Source organism: Bubalus bubalis, chromosome 5, assembly GCF_019923935.1.
Source record: "Bubalus bubalis isolate 160015118507 breed Murrah chromosome 5, NDDB_SH_1, whole genome shotgun sequence".
In the NCBI taxonomy this organism is placed as follows: domain Eukaryota; kingdom Metazoa; phylum Chordata; class Mammalia; order Artiodactyla; family Bovidae; genus Bubalus; species Bubalus bubalis.
The window spans coordinates 118419495-118431193 of NC_059161.1; the positions used below are offsets into that span (position 1 = coordinate 118419495).

Consider the following 11699-nt stretch of genomic DNA (forward strand, 5'->3'; position numbering starts at 1 on the left):
TTACTAGGAGATGCCTTCGGGATATAAAACACAAGGCAGGTAGCTAACTCCCATATTAGGTGTAGAAGCCTTAAGGAAGAAATTTGTCAAGCTAAGACCTTCAAAGAAGAGGGAAGGGAAAGAATGAGGGTGAGAAAGAGAAAACTGATGACTTCTGATTTCTTGGTTCCAGTCACTGAGATTTTTGTGTTTGCTCTGATTCTTGTGTCCTGGATTCCCAGAATCATTTCAATGAGTCTCCACTTTCCGTAAATCCAGTTGGAGTGGTCTCCTCCCAAATGTGATTCAGACTTTGTTCTAGATCCTTCCCAATCATTGTACACCTCCCAGACTCAAACAGAGGCACCCATTTGTTTCAGCACCATTAAGAGTGAAACCCTTTATTCTTTCCTGAGAATAGGGTGTGCAGACCACCAAGTACAGTTTACCAGCATCCTGGGCAGGAGTGCTCAAAGTGTGAGTGAGTGTGTGTTAGGAGCGGCCTTACTGATTCCTGAACCACTCCAAGCATTTACACTGCCTGTGCCAGGCCAATCCTGTCATTTCCTCGATCAAAAACTGAGAAATACAGCCTCAGGAAGACGTCACCCAGGATCCAGGTCTCTGTGGATGTACTCACTGTGTTCTCTTTAAAGGTGGGATAGCAGTGGCCTCTAGAATCCTGGGAGAGTCAGAGACACACACCAGTCAGCCTGAGCTCTTACCTGCGACTCCCCCAATATCCAGACCCAGCGCAATTCTTCATTTTATTTCCATCTTTTGTTAAGTATCAAGGGGTTTTCTCAGCTGCAGAGGATATGAGAGTTCATCCAAAACCAAAAAGGACCAAAATATGAGGTTGCCATGAGGAAGACTGTGGGGGAGGGGAGGACTGGGAGTTGGGGAAACAGAGGAATGATAAACATCAAAGTCCTAATGTAGAGCGTAAGGAACTATATTCAATATTCAGTGATACACCACATGAAAATGAATAAGAAAAAGAATATATATTTTTTATGTGTATAACTGAGTCACATTGCTGTGCAGCAGAACTTAAGGCAAAACTGAAGATCAGCTATACTCCAATATAAAATTTAGAAAAGAATGAGCATGTCCATAGTTCTCCTCACTCCCTGTTTTTTCCCTTTTGACTTCTGCTCCTTGTTTTCTCTGTAGAGAATGCCGGTTCTCTTCCTGCATCCCCACAATCCGTACTTTATTAAAAAACTTTATTTTGTATTGGAGTATAGCTGAGTTTCAGGTGGACAGTAAAGGGACTCAACCGTATGTATCCGTGTATCCTGGTCCCAAAGATACCCCTCCCATTCAGGCTGATATATAACTGAGTGGAGTTCCCCGTGCTACACAGTAACTCATTGTTGGTTATCCATCTTAAATAGAGCAGTGCCCACAACACGTTCTTGAAGACTTAACTAAGGAACTCTGGGAAGCCTCCTTCGGCCCACACTCACCCTCTTTGGCCACTCCAGGCTTGGTTGGGTAACTTACTCTGGTTCTTCATCCCCACCAGTCAGTCGTAGCCCTCATCACCCCTAGTAAGTCCCCAGTGCCCCAATGCAGAGCGCCTTGGAATGCCATTTGCATGGAATCCAGGGCAGTTTTGCCTAGAACCAAGCAACCCTCTGGTATGGCTCCATGAGTTTGTGGTTTTAGAATGCCTGAAATTTGCTCTCTTCCTCAAAGCCTTCTTTGAGCCCATCAGCCAACTCTCAACTCCCATAGGGCGCTGACATGAAGCCTCCACCCTGTGCCAGGTCTGAGCAGTCACTGTGCACCCTTTAACACCTTAGCATCCAACCTCCTACAGAGGGGTAGGGTACCCCAACTTATAAAGAGGGCACCTGGCCAGAGCAAGGGGAAGATGGCACTAGGGTGAACATGTAATTTATCATCCAGAAGGGAAAGGAGACTGTTAATCCCTATGGTGGGACATCACACTGGGACTGTCCCAGCCATTCTCACTGTCACATGACCTATTTCAGGGACTGCTAGAGCTGACTTTCTGTGTTCATCGATCTGAGGGTTCAGATTGAACTGAAGCTCTTTGAGGACTGAGGACCTGAGTATTCCCCTCTCCTTGCGACTCCCACCATGCCAGCATGGTGTGGCATCTCCACATTTATTTAAGGATGATCAATGTCCCAGACGGCCCTTTACTTTCAACTGCTTCATCTTGTGACAGGCTCTGGCCCAGCCACAGGGGCTCAGCGGCTCAGCAGCATCTGCAATGGTGTCACATGGCCTGCAGAGGGCGCCCTCCTCCCAGCAGCAGCCCAAGGGTTCCTGCAAGTTCCTATTTTCGAACCACCCCTCAGGGTTGTCCCCTCACCTTGTGGATGTAGGCTCGAGCTGGCACTGGGTAGTTGATGCCGTTGATGGTGAAGATAATAGAGGGCAGGGTATAGGCAGCAAAACATGAAATGTAGTGCTGTTAGAGAGAGAGAGAGAGAGAGGTTGGCCCTGGAGATCCTTGTTTGTGTGGAGACAGGGAGTGACCCTGGGGCATGACCCTTTACCTCGGAACCCCGTGGCGTGGCACCGATGAGCTTCTGGATGTTATTGACCAGTCTTCTTGGGCCAAGGATCAGTGATGTTCCGGTGTCCACAAGGGCCTCGCAGCCACCAGAACAAGCAATAACCTTTCTTTTCATGGAGATGCTGAGAGACAGTGGAAAAAGCAGGCATCAAGGTCACTCTGAGTCTCCCCAGAGCTGCCCCCTTCCTGACTGTCTCCTAAACAGCCCTTTGTCTCTTGCCTTCTTTTCCTTTGCTCTTGACACAGCACCTTTCTTGACATCCTCGAATGCAGTACTTGAATACACCATGATCTTTTGCACCTTGACACAAATTGGTCTTCCTTCCTAGAAGAGCTCCTTCCCCTTTGACTAGCAAATTTCTTTTCATTTTCCAGATTCCAGCTTAATTGTATTGTTTTCAGGGAAGTATTTCTCCCAGCATTTATCAGTCTCCTGTCTTGGTCACTTTCTGTAGACCCTTCTTCATGTCTAGCATGTACCAAAATGACAGTTCACTATGTGGGTGAGTCATTTCTTGTACATCTGCCTTCTTAGATGTGAGGGCAAGTTTTATTCTCATTGCCTCCCTAAAGTGCCTGACACACAGTGGATGCACAATGTTTCTGTGTTGAATGAGTGAATGAAGACTGTAAAAATAATGAATGAGAACCATCCAGAGAGCTGTATCTGGTGGGGAACAAATAACGGGTCAACCACAGAGTGAAGATGGAGATTCACAGTGGCAGCAGAATCTCATAATAGGGGGAGAGAGGGGCTCCTCTGGGAGAGGGTGTCTCCTAGCACTGCTCCTACAACCAGCTCAGACACTGAGACCCTGGCCAGGAAATACATGACTAGCCCACAGAAACTCCAAAGGACAGGTCAGCTTTTGTTTGAGGGTATCACACAGAATCCTATCAAGTATGCCTCTTGTCCTCAGGTCAGTCCTGGATCCCACCTTCCTAATTCTCTGTTATAGCCCCTGCCCAACTGTGTGCCCATGAACATGGGGTGTCTTTTTAATTAGTTGCTTTCATGTCATAAGACTGCAGCCAACCTCTCTCCACTGCTGGGTAGCTGCTCCCTAAGAAGACCAGTTTTCCCCATTTTCTCAGGGCTTTTCCTGTTTTTAAACAGACATTTATCTGTACTGAGAACTTCCTTGGTCCCATGTAGCCCTGGACAGTTGATCATCTTATAACTCTGTCCAGGCTAGTGAAATTCTCCCTGATCCTCTGTACACCAAACTGTAGAGTCCTCTAACCATGCTCCATGCCTCATAGGGCAGTGGGTGCAGCCCTCTCCCAGCTGCACAGACCTCTCTGGACCTTTTTAAAACCCTGGTCAGAAGGCCTGGGGATTATGAACCCATGGGTTGTTTGTGTATCTATATATATGTATATGTGTTTGTATGTGTCTCTGTGTGTGTCTCTGATTAGCTATGCATATTTTTACGTGTCTCTGTGTAGGTTTATATGTGTCTGCTTCTGTGTTTCCATGTGTCTGTGTGTTCGTCTGTGTTGCTGTGGGTGGTGTATACGTCTGTGTGACTGTGTCTTAGAATGCATTTGTGTGTGTCTGCCTGTGTCCATGAACAGTAGTGGGAGCATCACTTGGGCTGACCCTCAGAGGGAGAGGCTTACCGGTCCATGTGTACACTCCAGTCACCTGCGTGGATCAATGGTACCCAGTTGAGCTCTCCCTTGTAGTAGTGGTGGTCCACCCCACCAAACATCACCACACTGCCCTTCGCCCTGCATGTGTAGAGAGAAGAGGGGGCTTGATCCTTGGAGGACAGTAACGATGGCACTGTCTGAGAGCTGTGCTTGTCTACCCATCAAGGCCTTGTCTACCCAATAAGGTCCCAATTTACAGATGCAGAAATAGAGGCTAGGAGTGATTGAGATCCAGATTGAGGTCGGTTACTGGCTAATGAGTAGCACAGAGGAGGTTAGAAGCTGAATCATCTGGCTGGGCTCCACCCACTATGTCCTCTGAAGAGGCCCTGGACCTCCTATTACATGAATGTTCAGATACCTTCAAAGGACAGGGTGCTGAAGCATTTTTACTTTCCCCTTGTCCAGCTTGTCATTTTTCAGGAAAATCAAGGCCTGGGAGCGCTAGGTGTGTGGGTTCATGTCACCCAGAGTTGGCTCTGTTGGCCTGTGAACTCTACTGTCCAAACGGTCCCACACTCATAAGGGACACAACCTCTGCTCTCCCTATCTTGAAATGCTTACTATATCTTGAACAAGGGGTCCCACACTTTTGTTTTGTGTCCCACACTTTCATTTTTCACTGGCTCCTGCAAATTGGGTAGCTGGTCCTGGGCTCCCAGTGAAATGCTAATGAGGAAGGAAAGATATCCACCATCCTTCTCCTTCCTTCCTTATCAAATTCACAAGCAAATCCTATTGCCTTAACCTCCAACAGTTTTCCTGTTGCCTTCCATTAGCCACCCCCCTCAGTCACCCCCCTAGCCCAAGTTACTGGTCTTGAGCCCAGGAGCAGGGTTGTGTTCCAATAAAAATTTATTCATAAAAGCCAGAGGTGAATCCAGGTAGGGCCCTGGGGCCATAGTTATCCTGGGTTTGATTATCTCTCAGGATACTTCTTTATCAAGTTTTCTATAATTTTCATGGAACTGAAAGCATGTTACAGCTAATTGGAGAAAAGGATTGTTCATCTCAGACTTACTTGCCCAAGTAGAAGGCAAAAACAGGCTCAGAAAAGGCACCTTGATTCTTGAGGTTGTCAAAGATGGGGATGGTTCTTATGAAGGACATGTCAGGGTAGTTCAAGCCCAAGACGCCATCAAAAGGTAGATGCTCAAACCCGTATTCTTCCATGCTTAGTCCGAATTCCTGATCAGTACTTAGAAGGTCCCCAATCTGTAGGAGAGAAGAGTGTTCCCACTTACAGATACAGGAAGTGGGGCTAGGACTGGGCTGGGGTGCATTGCCATTAGATCCTCAGAGAATTCAGGCTGGGCTCTGTCTTTGGTGGCCCATAGACGGTTAGACCTAGCTGGGAGGGGAATTTGGGTTCCATTTGAGAGAGGTTGTGAATTTTAAAACATCTGCCCCTCTGAAAAACACCACCTGAGTGAATCAAATTGGCCTCATGGCTTCTGTATAGGTGTGGCAACCAAGTCAGGCCAGGACCGATTGGTGCCACTTTGTGGACAAAATGAGTTGAGAGCAAGGTAGCCTTCTCTTTGGCATCACTATGAACTAATGACAGGAATGAACTACATTCTCTGTAAGGTACTGTGGATTCTGCATCTGTCCAGGAAGACAGAAGCTGAAAACACAATCTTGCTTGCAGGGTTCTATGAAATTACTGCCTGGGGAATCCACTTTTGGGGATATGTGTGTATTTGTGTGAGTGTGTATGAGAGAGAAAGAGAGAGAGGGGAACTACTCAAATACTTTGGGGAGGCAGGCCATAGGTTTATTAGATTCTCAAGGGACCCCTAGAGTGAGAACTCATTTATCAGGCTCCCTGACATCTGAGGGCTCCAATTTCCTACTCTGGATACCTGATCCCTTGACTGCCCCCCAGGATCCTCAGATCAGTTTTGTCCTGTCCCAAACACCCCACAGCAACTTCAGTCCTGAAAAGCCAGCCTAGCTCCACCTCTTACCACATGTGTGACCTCAACAAGACCCTTGCTGTCTGTACCTCAGTTTCCTCATATGTCTCATGAGCTAATAAGACCACCTGCTGTGTGGGGTTGTTGCAGGATTAAACCAGTTATTACCTTAAAGTGCTTGGAACAGTGACTCAGAATATGAAAGTGGGTGCGTTTTCCCTCTCTTCTCGCTCACAGCAAAATGAACTTTGAACTGCTCATGGGCAGAGGAGCTGCACGTCCACACCTCAAGCCACTCTCTGGGTTAGCTAATCTGTTTGCTTGTGTGTCACCATGGGCACTGCCTCCCCAGGGACAGGATCCTGTGGGAAAGATGGCCAATGTCTATGGGAGTTAGGCTAGGAAGGGTCCTGCCAATTGGTCCTGCATCTCTTTTGCAAGCAGTGGTCACTTCATAGCCAGTCCTGACTCAGCTTCCGTTTACACGTTACCCGAACGGTGTCATAAGCAAGAAATCCCTTCATGCTCCCAGATCCATAGGTGATGCTGAAGGTCTTTTGGGTAGGCCGGAAGGTGGAAGACTCAAGATGTCTGAACCTAATGTGAGTAGCTGCAGACACAAGAGATGAGTGTCATCAGGTGCCAAGGGTGGAAACAGGGCAGCAGGGCAAATGAAGGATGGTCCGGGTACAGGGTGTCTGTACTCACAACAGGTTGGGCTGGTGCAAAAGACGGAGGGTACCCACAACTCAGATGAGCCTGTGTCAAAGACAACCTGGAATTCCTGAGGGGGTGTTCCAATGGTGATTTTACCCACATAGACCATCTACAGGGAAAAGGAGGGAGTGGGTTAATGCAGAACTGGCTACTCTCTATTCCCACACTGTTGCCTCCCTCTGGGTGTCACATATCTCTTGGGATTACTTTTGAATCACTGTGCAGCTCAAAGCCTTTGATCACAGAGGTGCTTGCATTTGATATTTTTTTTTCCTGTGCTACATGGTATGCAGGATATTGATTCTATGACCAGGTGTTGAAGTGGTACCTCCTGCATTGGAAGCCCAGAGGCATAACCACTGAACTACCAGGATCACTGGACACCCAGGAGAGTCTTGGTGCCTTCATTTGAGAATCTCTGTAGTTGCTTCAAACCCAGCCTCAGCATCCCCTTCTCCAGGAGGTCCTTCTTGATCAACGTCAGCCACTCTCTCTAAACTCAGACGACATCCAATCAACACCACACAGATGACCCTTTCATGACATGTATTTACTCTTTTCCTATCTCTCAGGCTCTCATGGGCATTCTTGAAGACAAAATAAGCCTTTTTTTAAAAAAATCTAAATACAGTAACCACAGTGTTAGATTCTTATGGCCTTACATGGAATACAGGTTCAGTAACTTTTTACTGCTGTGGTTCTTGCATCTGTGGAAACTGAATTCTTCTACCTGGGGATTCACAATTGCCTGGCAGTTGGTTGGTTCTACCTTTTGATCAGTAATGGTTCACTCTTCATCTGTGACTGAGCGGCTCACTTAGTTCAGAAGGAACAATCTCCCTCAAACTAATGACACATCTTTGACACAGAAATGGATGTTTACCTGCCACCTGGTCATTGCTGGGCCCTGTCACCAAGACCAAGATTTGAGGATGAGAATGTCTTCTTCTCTGGGTGGGGTCCCTGTTTCCCAGGGTTTCTGCCTCCTGTAGGAGTCCCAACCTCAACATCCCACTTGGCTCATCTCACCTTCAGATGAGCCTCAGTGCTAGGCTAGAGCACCAGGGGGTGCTGTGGAGCACCGTCCCCAATACACTCACATCCATGATGTTCCTCAGGGGATGAATAGTTATATTTGAGCCACGAGAAGAAATCTGGGACAGTCTGTAAGCATGTTCCTTCAGGAAATTGCTCAGCATGTTTTTTTCACTGAGGGTTTTTCTCATGGTCTTCACTTTTGTTAGAGGTATTCTTTCATTGAGCATTTGACAAAGAAAACAAAGAAGCTACTATTAGATGTCAGTGTTAAGGTATATTGTCATTATAATGGCCCTGTGTATTTTCCAATCATTTTTATGAGTCACCTTATTATCAGAATTTTATGCATGTACTATGGTAAAGACATAGGTTTGAATACAGTTTCTCTTCTGCAATCTTGGGTAAGCCATATGACCATGTGGGGTCTCAGTCTCCCCCTCGGTAAAATGATGTAATGTAACAATTCAAACCCTCCAAATAGAATATTTTGGGGATAAGTGAAGTGATGGATATAAGGTACATGAGAAATAAGAAGTCTCAACAATGCCAGTCATTAGCATTGCTGTTGCCATCCCATGTGTCCTTCTCATAGAAGCTCGGGGAAGGAGGTAGAAGGGGGACTCTTATCCTCTTTTACAACGGAGCAGTTTGAAATGCAAGAGGTTTCTGAGTTGGCTTGGGTCACACTGCTTGTCAGATATGAAACGGTGTATATAAAACAGTGTATCTATCTCCAAGTTGAAAGAGAATTGAGACTTCAGAGAAAAATCAAGGAGATAGGGAACAAGTTAGGAAAATTTAGAGGCTCAAGAAGGAAGGATGAGTCAAATGAAAAATTAAAAGAAAACAGCACAGAGAGAAATACACTCACAGAGACTTCCAAAGAGATGGAGAGATAAATGACAGTGATACAGAGATGCAGACATAGACATATACACACTGAAGTATACAGGGAAAAAAGAAGACATGTTGAATAAAATGTAGAAAAATGCTATTTCACAGGACCACACCTAATTCTGCATAGACTGTGCACTGAACAATTGCAAGGAGTTCTATTTTCAATAGAGCATGAGATGACTGGACCCCAAGAGTTGTGCAACCATGCAAATCTACACCAAGACCCTTGGGATCCACAGTTCCTATAGCAAGTTACTTATCAATAAGTAAGAGTTGAACATTAAGACTGTAGGGATATATTCTATTCCCTTTTGAACCTGATGGGTGGAAGAATAATCAGATGAAAAGAAAAATTCTAGAAAGGAATATGATGTGGATTACAGTCCCCATACTTACATGACTATGCACTCTGAGGAGGTCAGCAGCCCGAGGAGCACAAGCCACTTCATACTTCTTTCCTGGCTCCAAGTACTTAGGGAAGTTCAGGTTCTTAGCATGTAGTGGTGACAGGAAGCCCCTAGTTATATATGCTCTGACATGCCTTCTTTTCCCCTTTAGGCCACTAAAAGATCTGAAAAAAACACAAATCTCAAGATAAAATCTTTACCTCCATCAGTGTCCTTGGCGAGTGGACTTTGAAGCTTCTCAGAATACAGAGAATTGAACTGTAATCTCTTCCTTGAAGCTTGGCTGGAAAATCAAACTGATCTTCATGGACATCTACAAAGATGGAGAACCTTGACTACTTGGAGGAAAAACTGCTAAGAACATCATGAAAATGGATACTAGGGGCCATGCTCGACATTCTTCGTTTCATGTCATCTTCCTAGCCACTTTGTGAGATATGCATTGCTGTCTTTGTTGGAGAGGAGATTGCTAGGAAGATAAGTTGTCAGATGGCAAAGTGAAGACTTCAGGGACAGCCCAGGGACATACATCTGGCTTTAGTTAGTGGGTCTAATGGCAGACATCAGGGGCACTTATGATGCCAGTCTGCATCAAAGATTTAGGGCAAAGCAGTACTTCAATTGCATGGTTTCAGTATTGGAAGAAATGTCATATCCACAAGATATTTTATATCATCCAAAAAACATACAAGGAAGAAGTGTGTGCTTGGTTCTGGGTTAAAGGCTTCAAAGTGAAAGTTGATCAAGACAAAAGTAGTCTTTATTTTAAGAGTGCTAGCAGTCTAGCTCTCACAAACTCTTGGCCCCAGGAGGCAAAAGAAATGATACTAGGACTAGGTTGCCATGTTGGGCCCTGGGCAGCACAGGCCTTACCACCGGGAGCAGCCTTTCCTCGACTTCAACCATGCTGGAAAGCAGGCCAGTTGGCCATGCTTTCAAGAGAAGTCACAAGTTTGGATATTTATGTACAATCTACTGATTTTAGTGTTAGCAACTAATTTTTTTTTTCCTGAAAAGACATTAGGAACCAAATCTCCACAGCGATGTGCTGGAATCAGCCTTCAGTCTCTGTAAGTTTTTATTTCTGGCCTAGAGTTGGGAGTGCAGTGCAGACAGAAAGGAATTTAATTCATGTCGGTTGATTTACAAAGTGACTGAATGCATACTGAAAATGTGTGTTTCCTTTCTACTTATAAAGAAAGATCATCAGGGACATACAAACCAATGAATTTAAGTGCTGAAGATAAATGGATATATTTCTGATATAATTTCCCCATAGGGTCTATACCATGAAAAATTTTGTCTGCCAAACCAAACATACAAAAAAATAATTTTTAAATGTCTTCCCAATCAAAAAAGACAAAACAGCTGTGGCAGCCAAAGTAAAGACAATTGTGTTTAATGACTCATCCAGGACTTCAAGGGCCTATTCCTGCATGAGATCTATCCATGCCTGTCCCTTGAATAAAACAGGAGCATCTCCTGTTGCCAGGCGTATGTAGATGAGGCACTGTGACTTAATCCTCATTTTTGCATATTGTTTAAATTCAGTTTTGGTTGTTAAATCCCAACAGGGGGAATATGATGTTACTGACAAATGACACACATATATTCCCTTTGAACTATGGCAGTGGAGAAGACTCTTGAGAATCCCTTGGACTGCAAGGAGATTAAACCAGTCCACCCTAAAGGAAATCAGTCCTGAATATTCACTGAAAGTACTGATGCTGAAGCTCCAATTATTTGCCCACCTGATGGGAAGAGCTGACTCATTGGAAAAGATACTGATATTAGGAGAGATTGAAGGCAGGAGGAGAATGGGAAGACAGAGGATGAGATGGTTGGATGGCATCACCAAGTCGATGGACATGAGCTTGAGCAAGCTCCGGGAGTTGGTGATGCATAGGGAAGCCTGGCAAGCTGCAGTCCGAGGCATAGCAAAGAGATGGACACGACTGAGTGACTGAAGTGAACTGAACAAATAGAGAACAAAACTGATAAATCTAATTGTATCAAGTTGAGGACTAGCTGCCCATAAGAACACATTACTTAAGTGGCTTTAAAATTCAGAATTATGACTCTACATTCAGAGTGGAATATAATCTAAGGAAAAACAAAAATACTCCTCATCCAAGACAAAACCAAAGAAAATCAAAAGAAAAACAGGAAAGAAATCTGAAACTCTATTCAACAACTTCAGGTCAGTTCAGTCACTCAGTCATGACCAACTCTTTGTGAGCCCATGAAATGCAGCATGCCAGGCCTCCCTGCCCATCACCAACTCCCAGAATCCACACAAACTCATGTCCATTGAGTCGGTGATGTCATCCGACCATCTCATCCTCTGTCATCCCCTTCTCCTCCTGCCCTCAATCTTTCCCAGCATCAGGGTCTTTTCAAATGAGTCAGCTCTTCGCATCAGGTAGCCAAAGTTTTGGAGCTTCAGCTTCAACATCAGTCCTTCCAAAGAACACCCAGGACTGATCTTCTTTAGGATGGACTGGTTGGATCTCCTGGCAGTCCAAGGAC

At 45.2% G+C, this 11699-nt stretch overlaps 1 protein-coding gene across 1 annotated transcript; it reads right to left on the reverse strand.

Annotated features, from left to right (window-relative positions):
- Positions 1-364: 364 nt before the first annotated feature.
- Positions 365-9260, reverse strand: PAG10 (pregnancy-associated glycoprotein 1). Its single transcript, XM_006052291.4, is given in 9 exon segments — positions 365-661; positions 2330-2428; positions 2517-2658; positions 4160-4270; positions 5214-5407; positions 6603-6721; positions 6820-6937; positions 7929-8079; positions 9160-9260. Coding segments are annotated over 9 exon segments (1185 nt in total). The 3' UTR covers positions 365-511.
- Positions 9261-11699: the final 2439 nt, after the last annotated feature.